At 40.1% G+C, this 20,066-nt stretch overlaps 1 protein-coding gene and 1 long non-coding RNA gene across 4 annotated transcripts in view; one reads left to right on the forward strand and one right to left on the reverse strand.

Moving 5' to 3' along the window:
• LOC132514463 (uncharacterized) overlaps positions 1-11,846 on the reverse strand; it is a 73,452-nt gene extending 61,606 nt beyond the window's left edge. Inside the window, exons 1-2 of the long non-coding RNA XR_009538793.1 lie at positions 11,553-11,846; positions 10,972-11,035 (exon numbers count right to left, since the gene is read on the reverse strand). This is a non-coding gene — a long non-coding RNA (uncharacterized LOC132514463). The remainder of the gene's footprint in view (positions 1-10,971; positions 11,036-11,552) is intronic.
• Positions 11,811-20,066, forward strand: part of WARS2 (tryptophanyl tRNA synthetase 2, mitochondrial) — an 87,610-nt gene continuing 79,354 nt past the window's right edge. For 2 of the 3 annotated variants that reach the window (XR_009539233.1, XM_060142381.1), the window contains exon 1: positions 11,811-11,930. Coding sequence is in view for 2 of the 3 variants with exons in the window: in XM_060142381.1 (XP_059998364.1) it covers positions 11,841-11,930 (90 nt within the window). In the remaining variant the exon portion in view is untranslated. The remainder of the gene's footprint in view (positions 11,931-20,066) is intronic. The other variant, XM_060142382.1, reaches the window with a different exon arrangement.

A 20,066-nucleotide genomic window follows, 5' to 3' on the forward strand; every position in this document is an offset into this window, starting at 1 on the left:
TTTCATTTTTAGAATATTTAAAAGTATTTTGCAATTCCCCTGGAGAAACTGCAGGCTCTCTGGACTGTTGCAAAGCCAGGGCTAGCGATCCCTGCCAGGGAAGACGACTGACGCCAGCTGCTTCTGAGAAGTCAGGGATGGTATGAAATGGCACCAAGACGCGTCACTGTCACTTGTTTGATTGGAATTTTAAAAAAACGATCAAGCAGTTGACTTCTCCAAGTAGGTACCCGAGCAGTGTTATTGTTCAAAGATTTCTTGAAGGCCTACATTGCCAATTCAGTGAAAGCCATGCCTAAGCGCTTCCCCCACCATCCCTGACCAATTCCAGCAATGGAAAACCATCTGCATCCTGGCTAAGCCCAGAACAATTGAATTCTCTGTGCAAAAAGTAACCATTCCTCCCACCATTCCTGTACCCCATCCAAACACTGATGTCTGCTTCAGTCTGCAAGGGACTGAGGGCATAGGCGGTTTCTGCTTTAGTTGTGTGAAAACATAAACTAACATCTGCAACTCACTTCAGAGTTTTCAAAGCATTTTTCCCTCATATATCCTATGTTTCTTCTTTATACACAGCCAAAAGTTAGAGGGCAATTAAAATATAATTTTTATATGTACGCAACCTACATTCCCTCCTCAGCCTCTCAAATCAAGTTGAAAATGTCACTGGTGAATATTAATTTGAGAATTGTGGGAACATTTTTGTTTTCTTAGAAATAATAAATTAAAATTGAAAATGATTTTTCAGCCTTCCAAAATGACAGCTTGACTTCAGATGTTTCAAAATTTTCCCAAACTAGTACCTACACTGTTTTATAGTATTCAGTGCAATTAAGCAAGTATTTATTGAGCACCCCCTGTGTGCAGGGCATGTGCCATACAACCTCAAGCAAGGCTGGTAGATGCTCTAGAAGGATCTTAGGAGTCCTTAGGAGAACACAGACAGTCATGGGATTGGGGTAGGGTATGAGAGACTCTATAAAATATGGGCACGCATGGCGCTGAAGGAAGCACCAGGAGGGGTGCTAACCCCATCTTGGGAGAAAAACATGTCTCATGTGGCTTTACAATAGATAGCCACCACATCTTCACAGTACGTTAAGGAGAAACATACTGTTTGAATTATGGAAAGTGGTGTGAAAGCATCTTGTTTGGGGAAAGCAAATGAAAACATGCATATTTCCCCCTTGGCTTTGTCCACGTTCATCATGTTTTCTTCCAAGTCCCTCCCTTATCTCACCATGAGCTGTGACTCCTCTTGAGCTGTACAGGGTGCTGGCTCTAAACAGATTCATGGGAAAGGGCCTGAAAATGCCTGTGTCATGCCAGGGCATGGGAGGCAGTGAGTGAAGGGACCAGGCAGGGACAGCAGGACAGTGGGGAGAAGGCATCCACAAAACAGCTGGCTCTGGTTAGCAAAACACCCGATGCCAGGGATAGGCAAACCTTGATAAGGATCAGACTACTCAACTGAGATATTACTTTTGGGATTCTCTACTCACCACCCCTCCACTGCAACGCTGTCCTCCAGGCAGGGTTAGATTCCCCCCTCTGGGCCTCCACCGAAACCCTGCTTCCCTCCCTGGTGACATTTGCTTGAGGTGGGGCAATCTGATTCTCTGTTCACTTGTCATCCCTATAAAACTTTGTGTGTGTGTAGTTCAAGACTTTTCTTTCTTTTTTTTTTTTTTCGGTACGCGGGCCTCTCCCTGCTGTGGCCTCTCCCGTTGCGGAGCACCGGCTCCGGACGCGCAAGCTCAGCGGCCATGGCTCACGGGCCCAGCCGCTCCGCGGCATGTGGGATCTTCCCGGACCAGGGCACGAACCCGTGTCCCCTGCATCGGCAGGCTGACTCCCAACCACTGCGCCACCAGGGAAGCCCCGCAAGACTTTTCTTTTATCTCCAGTATCTACCACAGTGTGTGGCTCAGAGTATCTCTCAGAAAATATCTTTTTTCTATCTTTTAAATTAAAAAACACTAGAAATCCCCAAAGTAAAATTCCATGGCTTAAAAAACACTACATAGAGATGTAAAAGTTACCCTTTCATATCCTCATCTTTCTTCTGCTAAAACAGATCTATCAATATATATAGTAAATATTGGTTGAGTGAATAAATGAGTGAATAAATAAATCTAAGAGTTGAAGAGGCTGAAGGAAGGAATGTCAGAAGTTAAGCCAACAATCCGAAGGATCTCCCCATCTCAAGATCCTTAACTTCATCACATCTGCAAAGTCCCTTTTGCCATATGTTTCTGGGCTTTAGGATGTAGACATCTCTGGAGCCCATTATTCTGTCTACCATAGAGTCTGTGGAACAGAGAGACAGAAGATCTAAGTCTTCCTAAGTCCAGACTCTCCTTCTAAGGAGCACTTTGACCTCATTCACTTTCTTTCTTTGGATCTTAGTTTCCTAAGCCACAAACTGGAGAAATTCATTTAGCAAGTATGTTATTAGTCATGCACTTTCTAAGTTTTAGATACAGGATAAAACAGACAAAAGTCCCTGTTTTTATGATGCTTACATTCTAGAGAAGGAGAAAGTAAATTAAGTAAAATATGTTAGATGGTGATAAGCATTGAGGGCTGGTGAGGAGACCAGAGTGTCCAGAGCAGAGCAAGGTAAAAGGAAGGCAATAGGCAAAGGAGTCAGAAAGGGAGGCTGGGATGGAGAATACAGATCATCTGGGCCTTATAGGTCTTGGGAAGGACTTGGGAAGGCACTGGAGGGTTTGAGCAGAGGAGTGACCATGATTTACAATAACACACTTTTTTTTTTTTTTTTTTTTTTTTTGCGGTACGCAGGCCTCTCACTGTTGTGGCCTCTCCCATTGCGGAGCACAGCCTCTGGACGCACAGGCTCAGTGGGCCCAGCCGCTCCGCGGCATGTGGGATCCTCCCAGACCGGGGCACGAACCTGTGTCCCCTGCATCGGCAGGCGGACTCTCAACCACTGCACCACCAGGGAAGCCCAATAACACACATTTTAATGGGTTGCTCTGGCTGCTGGTTGAGAATAAACTGAAGGGGACAAGAACAGATGCAGGGAGACGTGTTAATACCTTATTCCCCTATCTTCACTCCTCTGTACGCCTTTCTATTTGCATATCCATGCTTCCTTCACGCATGTAGTTATCCCTCTTAAGAGCATCCTGCTCCTCTTTCCAATTTGAAATTCCATTCACCAGTCAGCTCAGTGCTCCTCTCAGAGCTGTCGGGGCACTTGGGGAACTTGGCATCTTTGGGTGAGGAAAGTGGGGCAAATACCCTTCAGAAGCCTGTCCAAGGTCATCCAAATAGTAAATAGTGGACCCAGGGCTGTCCCTAAAGTGTGATTTGAAGGAAATTAAAAGACCTTCTTGCTATAAAGACATTTTCCCTGGAATAGTTTGTGTTTGCAGTTTCCCTCATTAAATTGTGATCTGGAAGAGCACAGATAGTATCTTATCCGGCTTTGTGTACTTAGTGCTTAGCGTGGTGGCTGGCATGGGATAGACACCCAGTAAGTTTCTGCCAGATGAGTAAATAACAGAATGTCAGGCCCTGAAGAGTGTGTGTTATTAGCATCATGTTGTCAAACTTCACCCCACCGCCTCCTGGTGTTGAGTGTCAGACAAACGGAAATGTCTAAGATCTATGAGACCTAGGCTGAGTGTTCTAGGAAGAGAGACTTATTAACAAACGGAGCCACAGCAGGATTGGAGAGGGATCCTCCTAACCCAGTAAAGATCAGAGCCAGAGGCCCCCTTCCTTACCTTCCCTCCTTGATTCCCTAGTGGATCTAAGACAAGAGGGATAAAATAAGTTCTAAAGGGGTGTTATTCTTTGAGGAGGAACCACAGTCCTATTTTGTGTGACCTGTGCCCTAGGCATGTGGATTTTGTTTTTATTTAGGTGACTACAGTGACAATAGAATTGACAGGTGTAGCCGGGGCTGGTGTGGGAGCTGTGCATGTCGACCAGAAGGGATGTCCCAAGAAGTGCATCCTTGTTCTGTCAGGGGCTTTGTGGACTCATATTGAGTGAGCTGGTTGCCACTTTTTAGAAATTGGGGGACCTGAGTTTACACTACCATGTCCATGCTCTAGAATGGCACCTATACTATTGTATTTTAGCAAGTTTATAAGAAATCTTCCCTGCAATACTCAAGCTTCTCCATGGTGGAATCCATGTCTTTATCCTCCATGGTCCCCCAGTAACTTAGACAGTCTCAGGTTAACAGTTGGTGGTCAATAAGTGTGGGAAGAAGGTAGGAAGGAAGGGTGGGAGAGAGGCAGGGAAAAATGCTGGCTTTCCAAGTCCTTTGTCTCTGAGGTTTCAGAGTGGGAACTAAGAAACTAGAGCCAAGAAAAGAAGGCGGTACATGTGATAACATAGAAGAAGCATTGCATGGTACCTGTAGTGACACAAAGATTACATTTTTAGTCCTTCAGTTTCATGGGCATGCAGTAAGCATACGTTAAATGATTTTTGAATGAGTGAATAGTATGAATCAATAAAAGTAACAGCACATTTGCTGGACAACCTTTACAGTTAAATGATCTCCCATCTCCTCCAGTTCTTACTCTGCCTCTAGGTTCTCTCCCTGGCACCAGCTTCCAAACGCCATCTCCCCCTACTCCAATGCATGTGATAATATCAGAAGACTCGTTTTTCCACCTTTGTTTTGGATTTATCATCTAATGATTTTCTCACTAACAACACCCTTCAAGTTAGTCAGTTTGGTTCGATTCCTCCAACACGCTACTCAAGACACAGTTTCTGGATCTTTCACAGATTTAGAATGAAATGATTAAATAGTCACCTAGGTCCCAGTGGGACCATCTGTCAAAATGTGAAGATAGTTCAGCCTATCAGCCTGTAGATGTATTTCCAAATCACTGGGAGATCTTTGGGTTAAACATGTAACACCTGCTTGAGTGTAAGCTTATATAGTTAAGGGCAGGAAGGACCCTTGAACATCATCTGCTTCAACCACTCCCATTTTTTCAGATAAAAAGCAAGCTGAGAGGTTAAGGACTTTTCAGTGTCACTTTCCAAGTTATGGCAGAGCTGGGACTGGGAATAAAGTTCAGTACAGCCATTGCCTCTTGGGACACAATCTCTTCTCACATAATCTTTCCTCTCTTGCTTCCGGTTGCTTCAACCCTCCTGACGGAAGTTTATCCCCTGAGATGCAAAACTGATATCGACAAATCCTTAAAAAGAGATGCCAGCAAACAGAGAACTTGATGATAAATAGGGAGATGACGCAAGCACAAGGACTGAATCCAGAAATAAATCATATCTACACATAGTGTTTACTGAAGTTGCATTTTGAATAATTTCCATAGAAATTATTTTACCCACCACAGGAATGTTACTCCCTCCCACAGGGATTTGACCAGACAGAAAGAGAAGCAGAAGGGAAGAAGAGCGGTAATTTAGATTTATATATAAAACATTAGCTGGAACCTAAGTAATAAGCCTCAACTAATCAGAATATTTTATGCATTCTGCCTGTTAGTGGAAAAAGCAAACCACAAGAAAGCAAGCATATATCAGAGATTTAAAAAATGCTTCTAGGGCTTATTTTAGGCTTTACATTTTTTTCCTAATTCCCTGCACTATCTTTAAAATATCCCACTGCACACCTCCCTCCTTCTCCTCACGTGTTCATTTGTTCATTTAATCAATCTGCCAATATTTATTGAGCCCTTTTCTGATGTCCCAAGTACTCTGCTAAGTTAGAGATGAAAACATGGTTTTCCAACAAGTTTAATGCCTCCTTAAAAGTTATCCTAAAAAAAAAGTTATCCTAAGAAGACTGGGAGTTTTTTCACTTTTTTTGTTTTACAGTTATATTTCTAGTTCTATAAATGGATAGTTCTGTACTGAATATTTCCATTTGGCCGTCCAGGTGCACTGTGTACCATTTTGCAACCTGTCGTGTACTTCTTGGGGCGTAGGGGTATGGACTGACCCTTATGAAGCAGATAAATCATGTTCCTTTGCCCTGGAGTTCAGCAAATGAGAGGAACCGACAGGTCAGAAGATCAGAGTGTGGGAGGAGAGACAGGCAGGGCTCTTCCCATTCCCCACACCTGCCAAGCTGTGGATGGACAGTGGCTACATTCCTCTCCTAGAGATCACAGCATCTGTTAGGTAACCCTTCCTAAAACTCTTGGATTAGCAACTGTCCTATAAATCATTGTGATTGACAATTACAAAATAATGAGTATATTTCTGAGAAACAACAAAAAGCAGTGTAGTTGGGAGGTAAGCCAACTGCTACCTAAAGTAGCTACAGAGGATGAAAACAGGTCAAGATACTCTTCCCACCTACCCTTTGAAAAGTGATCTTCGAAAAGCCACTTCATGTTCACAGTTGGGTGAGAAAAGGTTCATATTCTCTGTTTTTCGTAAACCTAACCCTGCCGTGCCAGGATGACAAGTAGGCCCAATTTTATTCGGTTGAGAGTGGCTGCCTGGGGCACAGCCTTGAAAAAATTGTGAGGCCTGTTCTCAATATCTGTATGTCAGTATCTGCCAGGGACACGGGTCAGGGCGTATGCTTGAAATACGGATCCTGACTCTAATACCCATCTCTATACTTCTAAATGAGTCTGATTTGGGACAGTTAGATTCTGGGACAAAAACTAGTTTCTAGAATCACAAGAGTTACAATTTATGTCATTTAGCCCTCCTACTTTTTACTCATTTTACACAAGGAAAAGAGGCATACAAAGATTAAACGGTTCACTGAGATCAGTAATGGAACCACCATACAAATTTTCTCCAAATTCATGCTCGGTTCTACTTATTAAGGACAAAAAGTGAAAAAAAAAAATCACTGATTGCAACTGTCAGTTGAGTTTTGGAACGTCCAACAGAATCTAACTGGTTAGAGATGGGATTTGACAGAGACAGTGACAGTAACACCCTCCCTGTTTTTAGAGAGATTAAGCTATCTTTTGGTGGTGTTTTTAGAAAGATCAAGACCTAAGGATTATGTCTGACTTTGAGTGGTCACAGCTAGGATCCTAGAATCACACCAGACAGGTACAGAGTGGGCAGGAATCTGATGTAGTTTGATTACATAGACAAAATAGAAAAGAGCTTATCTAAAGACACTCCAGGAAGCTTTTTGGAGACCTTGCTATAGTTCTTTTTGTAAAACATAAATCCAGAAGAGGGAAGCCTACTCACCCTAGTTTTGAAGTAGCTGAGAGCAAAGGGTGGTAATTTAAAAATAGCATGAGTGTGCAGATAACATATGGATCTTGTCTTTAGGGCCATACCACCTGGAAAAGATATGGCATGCAAAGAGAGATAACAAAATAAGATGTTCCTTCAAAACTTTAATTTGCTCATTGCTAAGCTCCATTTCCTCCACGGAACATATGTCCTAAGACTGCGGGTGGACAGTGGGGATGGGGGACATTGAAAAAAACCTCTTACATTCCTCCAAAATTATGCTCTCCATTCTAGATCCATACTTAAATAAGGCAGCAATTCTCTGTCTTCTTTGAAGATCTGTATTCTAATGTTGAAAAGCAGTTTGAAAAAGAGTATGGAGAGAAAACATGAAAAATGAACAGGAATCCCAGGGCCTGCAACACCCCCATATAATCAGTCTTCTTCCTCGTACTGCACACGAAGGATTCTACAAGTAATGGAGTCAGTTGTCTGAATATCAATAACTGTAAATTATTCACTTATGTCTGCTCTGGCTCTCCCCATCCTCACCACCTTCTCCCAACCCTGATCAAAATGTCTTCATTGTTGTGGAGTAGGAAAGAGTCCTTAAGGTAAGAAGGCGAATCTAGAAAAGACTATGGCATTGGCCCTTAATTTTAAGAAAAAGGTACTCCGAGAAAAATTCTACTTTGCTATCCACATCACCCAGCCTCTCCCTTGATTTTATTTTTTTACCTTCCAGGAAAAAAGTGATAGTAATGCCACCCTTCAAGCACCTAAGCAGCCTTCCCAAAGACCAGATAAGCCTCCTGATTACTACCCTCATACAAAGAAGACGCTACAATTTGCGCTTCCCCAAAAATTACTAGGGAAAAACAGCATCTTTCAATGTTAGGGGTGGAGAGATGAGAGCATCAACCCTTTAAAACTCAGCCATTTAGTTGCTGTGACTTTGAAGCATGACAAGGATGTGCCCTCAGGTCAAACCGTTCCTTGCTTGGACCAGCCCCAGCCTTAGCTCCTCCAGCTTTACCGTGGTGTCACTTAAAGGAGAGCACTCATCTGGAGATCAAAGTCCTTCCTATTCCTGCTCTTATTTGTTGTGTGATTTTTCATTAAGGTACTTAATATCTCTGGACCAGTTTCATCAAATATAAAATGAGGGGTAGAACTAGAATTAAGCCAAAGGTGTAAAAGAACAATCTCCAAATCATTATTTTTGTTTCCCATGTATTTTAGTGACTCTTGGAAACTATCTCACTCTAAGGGAGACTCTGCCTCAGCTTGATTTAGGTCACAATGAGTCCAGCATAAGACAGTACGGCCAGAGAACTGTGGCTGTACCCCAGATTATGAAGCAAAAGGTTTGCCTTCATTGTGGAATCTCTCCCTCTGTATTTGAAAAACATATTCAATATAAATGAAAGGTCAGAGGTGAATGGATTGTGCTTCAAGTAAGTTTTGAACATAGATGCCATCTAGTCTTTGCATTCTGCAAAATTCTTCTTTAAGTGAATAAATGTGTAGGGTAACTCTCCATTACCTTGATCAGCATCTAATACCAACCTGACACTTAGAATTAAATTAGAGAAACAAAATTGGATACTTTGAGACTGGAGGGCTGATTATACTACCAGAGCTAAGAGTGGATTTAAACTCTTTCCTTATCCCATTTAAATCTAACTAGATATAAACTCTCCATTACTGAGGAACAGAGGTGTGTCTGCAGAGGTGGAGGTTCCCCTTGATGTTCTTGATCAAGGAAACCTAATCCTTTCTTCTGACACACATGGTTGCAATAGAAAGCGTTCCCCAACTGCCAGTCTGGTTTTAATCTATTGTTTCAAGTAAGATGGGATTTTCAGGGAATGTTAAGGAAAGAGCAAAATTACTAGAACTTACTATAAAATAAAACTGTTGATGAGAAATCAAATTTTAAACAAGTGTTCAAAATTCTAAGCATGAACATATGTAGACATACAGTGCATGCTACAAGTATACGAAAATAAAAGGTTTTAATTTTAAGTATATCTAAAGTCTGCTTTCAATACAACATTTACATCTCATTTTACTAAAGCTCTTTGGCTTACCAAATGAGAGCCATGGTAAATATTGCCAATAAATACAGTGGTGCTTCATTTAAACAACAATGTTGGACAATGAAATATTCCATAAGTGAACTTCCCATGTAATCAAACTAACCCTGCATTATACAAACCTTTAAAATGTTAACCATTTTATATGGAAACTTCTCAAAAGTTACAAATTTTTTCTTTAAAAGGTACACTGAAGAACATCTTTTCCTGAAGATTCAGGGTTAACATTTACAATACTCATTAAAATATGCTGAATATACTGCACTTCTTAGAAGAGCAGAAGATGGTGAGCTTAGATGATGGTGAGCTTTTTCGTGATACTTTTGCCAACACCAAAAGGTTTCAGACCGCCATTGTAAAAAAGTGCAAAAGCAGACAAAACTAGCTTGCTTTTAATAGGTCTAGTGTCTTTTCTGCTGTCAGCTGTCCCTTCTGGCTAAAAGCATACCAACCTGTCAATTAATTGCTTACTGTGTCAAAATAAAATTTAGATTTAAAAGATGTGCCTACTTTGTGCAAGGTACTATACTAGGTGCTAGGGAAATGTAAGAAACGCAAAAGAAATCATCATGCTGGCTGAGTGACACTCAAGAGTCACCAGGTCACCACCGTGGTGGGAAACACAATTTATTCTAAGTTTGAAAATAACTTTTTTTTTGAAGTACAGTTGATTTACAATGTTGTGTTAGTTCCAGGTGTGCAGCAAAGTGATTCAGTGTTATACATATGTATATACACACTTTTTCAGATTTTTTCCCTTATAGGTTATTTAAAAATATTGAGTATAGTTCCCTGTGCTATACAGTAGTTCCCTGTGAAAATAACTTACTTTAAAAAATATAGATATTGAAGTGATTACACACAGCTGTCCTGATATACATTCTTCAATGGGAGTGTCTTGGAAATATCTCCCATGAAAATATTATCAGTCATGTATGTGAGTCTTCGGAGATAAAAGACTAAACTTACTGCTTGAGTAAATAAAGTGCGCAGGCCCTGTGACAGCTTTCTGTCAAAACCCTCATATCATTGCTAGGCTTTATCTTATAATCCAGGTGGCTGAGGATGTCAGAAGTCTAATCTTGCTAATTCCTAGGGTCATCAAATCTAATTAATATATCTGTAAAAAACTGTATTTTAATGCTTTGCTGTATATATGAGTGCAAAACATTTAGGCATTTATAAAACTGCATGTTTACAAGAGATACCTTGTATCTTTATAAAGATCAATCATCACTTCCACTGGCAGGGTCTCTTTCCTGGATTTCAGTAATACCTCATTTTGGGGGCTTTTAAACATTATTTGGCTACTCCTTTCAATTTCCATCATCCGACTACTTTTATTCCACAAACTGTACCTTGTAGTCTCAAAAGATTTCCTTGGATTCAGTTATCATCTGTTTTGTAGCTCAGACCTCTCTCCTGAGGTCCAGACTTACCTAATTAGTGTCATATTTGGAAGTACTACAAGCACCTCAAATTTAAGAGACAAAACCAAACTGATTAGTTTTGTTGAAGAATGGCATTTGATTTCCTTAGTTTTATCCTTAGTTTTGTCCTCATTCCTACAATTCCTTCCCTGCTTATTTCTGTATTACATCACTTATGCTTGAACTTCACCAGTACTATGTGCCACTCTTAAGAGATTTTTACTGTATGTTTTTAATTGATAAATTGATAAGTTTTGTCTTACCTTGTTAGATTTCAATTCCATTAAGAGTAACAGCATCCTTACTGCATTTATCTCCTACCTCTTCCTAATGAATAAATACAACAAAACACATAAAGGAATTCTGATGAATCTCTCCCAATTATATTTTTACTGATAGATTTTTGGGTGCACTAACAGAAGTAGGAGTACCATGTTAACTCTTCTCATAATTTAAGGCAAAACTCTGAACAGTTTCTTCTATCAAGTGTCATCTTCTTTCTGAAGCCTTCCTTGGACCAGGCTGAAGCACCACAGTCATAACCACCCCACCTCCCCAATCTCGGCATTTGCTTCTTTTAACACCTCAAACAGTGCATCATTTATTTATCTGCTAACCCATTAGCCCGTGCACAACTTGAAGGCAAGATATATCTTTCTTTGCACCTTCAGTACCTAGCAGATGGCAGGGTTCAACAAACGTTTGCAGATAGAATGCATTAATGAGGCCACATAGGTCTCAAAAGACCACTTACTGCCCTCTAACAGGATTGGGGAGGCCCCACTCCTAGAGAAACTTCTTAAAAGCTTGCCTCAGGACGGCCAGGATACGAAAGGCAACTCACTTGACTTTCTTCCAGTTTAAAAAACACTGCTACAAATATCCTCGTAGGAGACTGTCCCTTCACGAAACCTGCGCAAATATTAGGTCTCCAGGGCAAATACTAAAGCCAAGCCCCACCCAGTTCCTGACCCCGCGACCCGCTCTGCGAAGAGCGGACGCCCCCAGGCACTGGCACAAAGGCCCGCCCCGAGGGCAAGTGCGCATGCGCAACAAGCAAAAACGCTGCGACTCTGGGACGTCCTCTCTGAGCAGATGTCACTCAAGACTAGACGGCTCCGCCCTTCTCAAGATGGCGCTGCACTCAATGCGGAAGGCGCGTGAGTGCTGGAACTTCATCCGGGCACTTCATCAAGGACCCGAAGCTGCTCCCGCTCCCCAGGTAACCGAAGCTGGCCCTTTTTCCACTAGTTTCCCATCTCGCTAGGTCCTTCTCATCCCTCTTTCCTCTCTCCGTTTGCTTCTCCCTTCGTTTCCTCTGGAGACCACCAAACCCTTCGGCTCCTAAGGTCGATTTGCCTAAGACTGCCTTCCTACTCGGAGCGTGGCGACGTTGCAAGGATTCGCGGTGACGTAACGCGCCCCTGGTGGGAGGAACGCGCCGCCGCTTACCCACTTAGTCTCAGCCCCTCCCCCTCTGAGCACCCTGAGAGCGCCGCACCTCCGCTCTTGCCCGGCAACGCGGGGAGCCCAGCAGTGTGTGAAGTTATACGATACCAGAGGTTCGGTCCCTCCGGCACTGCACACCTTGTCTTGATCCCGTTGCTGCTTTTACTCTCCTTTCCCTAATAGTCCAGCGGAGAAATTAGAGAAGATGTCTCGTTAGGAATCGACCCGTTTAAGTAGGTGCACCCTCTTGACGTCCTCCCTCAGGCAGTGCGGTACTTGAGCAAGTATCAGTGCATCTTCCACTCTGATTTCTCCTCATTACTGCGAAGTAGACCTGTATCTAGGAGGTTCTATGAAAGAATTTCAGCAAGCTGCCAAAGGCGTCGTCCTGTCCTGGCAGCACTCCTGTTACCATTACTCTGTAGTGTTGAGAGCATGAACACGGCCTTTAACCCGTCCCGTCAGTATTTAGAATTTTACCCTCACAGCAAAAGGGAAAAACAAACAAAACAAACAAATATATATATATATATATACACTCTTTCACTTATTCAGATTTTTACTTCACCCAGACATTTACTAAACGTCTTGCAAGTGCAATCTCAGTGGTAGGCACTTTGCCATACATCTCTTGGGAGATAGCTCTTGGGAACTAGGGAGATCTTAGGGATTCTGTGACTATTAGGTGATTTCCTGGATTTTGTATGGTAACTGGTGTATTAGAGCACTAGACTGAAAGGAAACTAGAAGTCAAGGGATTTGTCTGCCACTTGCTAGCTGTGTGGCATGACAAGTCATTTAATCTCGCTGGACTTATTTTCTTTAGCAAAATGGGTGGAGGAAGGGTTGGACTGATTGACAGTGTTCCTTCAAGCTTTGGAAAATCTATGGCTCCATGATTGTGAAGCCAAAGTAAAGCAGTGAGATTAATTATGAAAAACAAGATTTAAGTTCAACTTGTTATTTTAATCATCCCATAAATTACTTAACTTTCTGTACCTAAGTGTCCTTCACTGATATGGGCCTCACAAGATTCTTGTAAGGATAGAGGATATTACGCTGGAAAGTTATTTGTCAAAACAACTATTTAAATGTTGTTTGAAATTTCAGGCAGCATTGTTAGGTAAAAATTGATTTAAAATTAGATAAATACATCAAATACTCCTCTCTTTGAAGTTTGAGGTTGGATTCTACAGAACCAGAATTGGTTATTATATTTATGGCTAATAGTAGCATATTAGAACCTGTGGATCCAGAGTAACTAAGTCTTATTTTTTTTTAATTGGAGTATAATTGCTTTACAATGTTGTGTTAGTTTCTGCTGTAGAACAAAGTGAATCAACTCTATGTATATATATATATATATATATATATATATATACACATATATCCCCTCTGCCTTGAGTCCCCCCCCACACAAAGTAACTAAGTCTTAGACCCAAACTTCCTCTAGTAACAAACTCAAGAGTTGAGGATGTCATAAGTAGAGAATCAAAAAGAAAAGAAAAACAAACTACAGCCCACTAATGCTTGTCCTAGGAAGTTTAGGGCATTAAATCATTATAAATGCTAAAGAATAGAATTCTTAAATCTCTACTGTTGTTTCAGTGGCATTTATGAATACAGTTATCTTAATCAACTGTTAATCTAGATGGTATCAAGTTGTAGAATTTCCAGAACAGATTAGTGTTTCAAAACCTTTAATTTAGCTTTGAGTAGAATATGAATTAAATGTAAGCAAGAGCACTTCTTAAAGCATAGTTCTACATATAAATTAAATTTTTTTTTTATTGAAGTATAGTTGATTTACAATGTTGTGTTAGTTTCTGGTGTACAGCAAAGTGATTCAGTTATATATGTATATATATTATTTTCATGTTCTTTTCCCTTATAGATTATTGCAAAATATTGAGTATAGTGCCGTGTGCTACACAATAGGACCCTGTTGTTTATCTATTTTATATATAGTAGTTGGTATCTGCAATCCCAAACTCCTAATTTATCCCTCCCCCACCCCCTATAATTTTCAGTCATTAAAAATGATGGTTTGAAAGACTAGTGCAGTCTTTTGAAAGACCAACTGAGAAAAGATATAAAATTGCATTCATAGTGTAATTATAATATTATATTTGCAAATAAATATTTATATAAATATATGTACAAGAGAAAAAAAGACTGGAAGGAAACAACTATTCTTAATGTTTTTTGTTTCTCTTTGGTTTTCCTAAATAGTGGATTAAAAGTGATTTAAGTTTTCTTCTTTAAGCTTGCTGTATTTTTCACATGTTCTAAGTTGAAGATATATCACTTTCAGACCCAGAATAAAGTTCTAAAACATAAATCTTCAGATAAATGTATAGTCATTATATCATCTGTGATATTGTAGCTCTCTGAGAGAGATATTTACTTTCCCACAGTGCTATTATTAAAATGGCCTTAGAAAAGTTATTAAAATGGCTTTGGAAAACTAAAAATTTATGGCCATTTTTCCTGTATGTATCTTCTTTTTCTCTTGAAAAGCTTCCTTTGAAGTCAAAGAGATTTTGTGAACAGATGCAGAAATATGTGAAGGAAGAATTGGATCCTTAAACCAGATGCATTAGACATTTTTATGATATCTCATAACCTTTGTAGAAAACAAAAATTATTTTGCAGGGGTGGAAAGAAATGTATATTTATCACATGAGTGATTCTATCAAAAACTAACAAATAGCAATTTGCTTGTTATTAGTTCTGGCTGCACCAGTTACTCCCTGAGGTGAAAAGCAAAAGCGTATGAGCCACAGCAGTACTTTGCTAGAGTAATGCAATTCCTAGGTTGTTTTCATGTTTCCTTAAAAAAGCAAAATCTTGGGTAATAAGCTTGGCATTGGGGACCTTTAGTTATCTCAAGAGCAGGCTTTTGCCCCTCAAGGCTAAATGTAGAATCAAGTTTAAAATAAAAACTAGAGAGAAAACAGAAATAAAAGTGTATCAAGGCATACTCATTATGAGATGTCTACAATTTATATGAAAGTGATTTATTTTGCCAGGTGTTACCTCACAGAAAACCGCTGAGGTCTGACAAGACGAGAGTAGTCACAGAGTCAAAGGAATGAAGATCTGACATGTTATGTTTAAACGATAATGGCGTTAGGTAAATTTAAGCCTGTCATCATTGACCAAACACAGAATCCAGACTTCTTTAAGCACTAACTCATGATTGTATTGTGCAAAGAGTGAAATATTGACGATTAGAAGACTTTTGCAAGAATATTTGTAATCATTCAGGTGCAGTGTAAAGTGTCCACATTTTTATCACAGTTGGACAACACACTTCATTATTAGCTGTCCCAACCTGGGTTTGGCCAGTATTAACATACTGTTTCTACTGTTTATGGCCGCGAAATGTAGCCATTCAATGAAGGAATTGTGCCTGCAAAAAAATAGGCAATGTATTAAATTTTTTATCTTGTATTTAGTTCTCACAACAAGGCTTTTTAAAAAATTGCTCTCTTTTTTATAGCACTGTTTTAATTTTAAAATAATTTGAGATACACAAAATTGCAAAATTAGTACAGAGTATTCCTGTATACCCTTCACCAAGCAGCTTCTTCTTGCACAATATAATACAATTATCAAAGCCAAGAAATTAACTTGGGACAATTTCAAATTTCACCAGTTTTTCCACTAGTCTCCTCCTGGTTTATGATGAAATCTGGGATCCCATATTGCATTTAGTTGTCACGTCTCCTCCAATCTATGGCAATTCCTCAGTCTTTCATGACCTTGGCCTTTTTGAAGAGAATTGGTCAATTATTTTATAGCATGTCTCTCAATTTGGGTTTGTCTCATGTTTTCTCATGATTAGACTGAGGTTATGGATTTTGGCAAGAATGCTCCAGCAGAGATACTGTTCACAACAAGGCTTTAAGGCAGGTATTAAGGCCTATTTTAAACATACGGAAAAAAAGTCAAAGACCTTATTTTAAACATATGGAAAAAAAGTAAAAACATATTTTACCTTTTAGTTAAGTGAAAGCTAATTAATTATGGAATTAGGATGGGAAAATTTACTGTTGGCATTTCACTCCATATTTTGCAATTATAATGTGTTATTATAGGTTTCTGTGATCTTACTGGCATTAAACTGGGGTAATGTTCCCAGTGACTTTTCGCTTAGCTTTTCTCTGCCTTGTATTTTTCATCCAACGTGCAACATGAGCTACTCAGCCTGGAAAGCTATCAGGAGCTGCTATGGCCATCTGGGAATTTTGCTAGTTGCTAACTGTGCCAGTTTGATCAGGCTACCTCATCTCTGTGCTTTTCTTAAATAAGGTTGTTGCGTGGATCCACTCTAAAGCTCCTTTTAAGCTTTAGTCTATGAGTCCATTTGTTTAAAATGCTTTTTAGGTTGATTTTTCCTTGTGAACTGACTTAGCTCATTCAAAACAATGATTATTTCAATTTGGAAATCTCTTTGCGTAGCTGATGGAAACTACTGATGGTAACTGCTGAAAATATAGAGGAGGAACAGTCGATAAATGCTGAGCATTTATGCTAGCAAGTCTTACGGCAGCCACAGCCAGGAAATTAGGAAGAGGGTGAGGCTGCTGACCCCCAGATCCTTTCTCAGTATACCTGTTGCATGGCTGCAGGTTACAGAACAGTCCGCGGAGGCTTACGCATATATATAGGACATATATATTTGTATATTTAAGCCTGTATGCATACATATCCCTGTGTCTTTCGAGAAGGAGCTAACATTTAGCTAAGGCTTGTTATGTGCTAAGGCTTCTTGCTATGTACTATACACACTTTATCTTATTTACTTCTCACAAAAATCCTGTGAATATTATTCTATCCATTGTATAAAACAGGAAACAAAGGCTCTGAGAGATTATTTAGTAATTATAAATTATTCTGGTAATTTTCCCAAGTCAGAGAGCTAGTAAATGGCAGTGCCAGGATTCACACTCAGCCTTGCCTGTGCTTTTCCCACTCGACCAGTAGTAGTCTCTTATCAAATAAAATCTTATGTGAATCCCTCTTAGATAAAACAGATAAAAGTAGAGCTTTTCTGATTTAAGGAATAGAAAAGTAGCTACAGCCCTGCTTGCTTGGCCCCTCCCAGCCCCGCCTACCACCTTCCCTCCACATACAACCAGGGACCACCGAGATGGTGCCGCACAGTGTTGGCCTTCTTAAGATGAAGTTTGAAAAATACTTCAGCTTCCTTAACATCGTAGTGAGTTTGTTGGCTTAGGACCACGTATGATGGATGGATTATTTTTAAGGAGCTACTCTGTAAATGAGTAGTTTGGGAGTAATTACTTTGGTATGTATGTATTTTATCAATAAAATGCAACCTTTCTTCGTTTATCTTAAGCTATGAGAGAACTTGAGATAATAGCAATCAGTTTTCTTTCCTTCCTTCCTTCCTTCCTTTCTAACTTCTTTCTTTCATTCCAAACACAGCTTACTTCTGCATAATACGCTGATGTTTGTGCACAAAGATGATGCTATGGACCACTCCGTCACTATTGTGGCGAACCCGGCCTCAAGTCTCCTCCCAGAGAGCACTTACTCCAGTTCTGCTCTTGACTCTGTTTTACCACCACCAATCAGGGGTTCAGGAATTTCTCTTCTAGAGACTGCAGCATGAGGCCTGAGCCTTCTTCCTGAATTTCCACAGGAGAAATGTACTCGCTTAGGATAGAAGCTGCTCTGGCCACATGAGACACTAGAGGCAGAGAGTTAATTTATAGGCACAGAGATGATACACCGACTCCAGCTTGACTGAATTTAACTCTGCTCAGCCATTTACAGTTTTCTCTATATATCATTTCTTAGCAATACCCTATCTTTTATTCCCAGTCAAAGGCTTAACACTTTTTCTTAACTTCCCTGCTTACTGAACAAAGCAAGGTCATACCTAGGTTCGTACCGCCCCATCACCTGACTTCTAATGGTCCTGTAATCATTTATCAAAATTCGTCTACAACTCTCTTTTTTCTTGGCACTCAGCCTTCCTTGCGTTGAACCTACTTCTGGTTGGCTAAAAACTGCCTTTTTTGTTTGTTTTATTTTGTTTTTGTTTTATTGGAGTATAGTTGCTTTATAATGCTGTGTTAGTTTCTGCTGTATAGCAAAGTGAATCAGCTATACATATACATATATCCCCTCTTTTTTGGATTTCCTTCTCATTTAGGTCACCAAAGAGCACTGAGTAGAGTTCCCTGTGCTATACAGTAGGTTCTCATCAGTTATCTGTTTTATACATAGTGGTGTATATATGTCAATCCCAATCTCCCAATTCATCCCACCCCCCTTCCCCCCATAGTATACACACGTTTGTTCTCTACATCTGTGTCTCTATTTCTGCTTTGCAAATAGGTTCATCTGTACCATTTTTCTAGATTCCACATATATATGTTAATATATGACATTTGTTTTTCTTTTTCTGACTTACTTCACTCTGTATAACAGTCTCTGCATCCATCCATGTCTCTGCAAATGGCACAGTTTCGTTCCTTTTTATGGCTGAGTAATATTCCATTGTATGTATGTACCATATCTTCTTTATCTGTTCCTCTGCTGATGGGCATTTAGGAGAACTGCCTTTTTGATTGCCCTTTTGTCTCTTCAAAAGCACAGTCGAGCTACCCTGATTTCTAACCCACAGAGGTTCTCACAACTTCCACTTTTACATTCCCTGCCCTCTAGGCTGGGACACCAACCTGGGGACAGACAGAGATGTCAGTTTCTCCACCACATTCCTGTCCTGGTGTTCTGGCTGTGACTCTATAGTGCCAGGCAACTCCATCATGGATGGAGCCCTAAATGACCTTGTTTAAGGTTCTTGGGATAATAGTTGTAGATTTTTCATCAAGGCATTCAAAAACATAAAATAAAATAACAAATCTCACCTTGTAAAACATTTTCATGTGGAATCTATTATTTCCATTAATAATAATATTCTGTTCTAATACAACACTTTGTAGTTTTCAGAATGCTTCACATATTCTCATTTAATCCTGAGGACACAGTGTTTCACTGTTTAGCCGTCTAAAACTTTTACTCATTGATTAAGTTTTCATTATATCTTCCCATTTTTTTTACCAGTTTTATAGTGATGATGAATCTAAATAAGTAAATATCAGTATTCTTTAAAGTTTTAGTTCAGTGGATATTATTTTCTTATTTGTACTAAAATTGAACTAATGTTTAATTCATTTTGGGGCCCTGATCTGATAGGACTGTGATAATTTCAGTTATTACTAAATACGATGATGACGGGGCGAGATGGTACCAGCACATATTTGTAGGATGCTTACCATGTACCAAGCATGGTTTGAAGCACTTGACATGCATTAGCTTATTTAATCCTAACAGCCCAATGAGGTGAGTGTTAATATTAGCCCCATTTTAGGCTTCCCTGGTGGCGCAGTGGTTGAGAGTCTGCCTGCTGATGCAGGGGACACGGATTCGTGCCCTGGTCCGGGAGGATCCCACATGCCGCGGAGTGGCTGGGCCCTTGAGCCATGGCCGCTGAGCCTGGGTGTCCGGAGCCTGTGCTCCGCAACGGGAGAGGCCACAACAGTGAGAGGCCCGCATACTGCCAAAAAAACAAACAAACAAATATTAGCCCCATTTTATAGATGAGGATACTGAGAGGTTAAATAACTCACCCAAGGTCACATAGCAAGTATTAGAACCGAGATGTAACCCCAGGTAGTCTGATTCCAAACTCTGTGTATTAAGTGTAATAAAATACGTTAAATTCCGAAACAAATTACCCATGTTAATATGCTGATAACTGCCATGCAAACTTTCAAATCTGTTCCATGAAAGCCATTTATATATCTTGCCATGGTGACATGCAGGGTAGAAATTACAAATCATCCTTTGTTGTTGCTGTTCCTACAGT

This window comes from Lagenorhynchus albirostris, chromosome 2, assembly GCF_949774975.1.
Source record: "Lagenorhynchus albirostris chromosome 2, mLagAlb1.1, whole genome shotgun sequence".
Lineage (NCBI taxonomy): Eukaryota > Metazoa > Chordata > Mammalia > Artiodactyla > Delphinidae > Lagenorhynchus > Lagenorhynchus albirostris.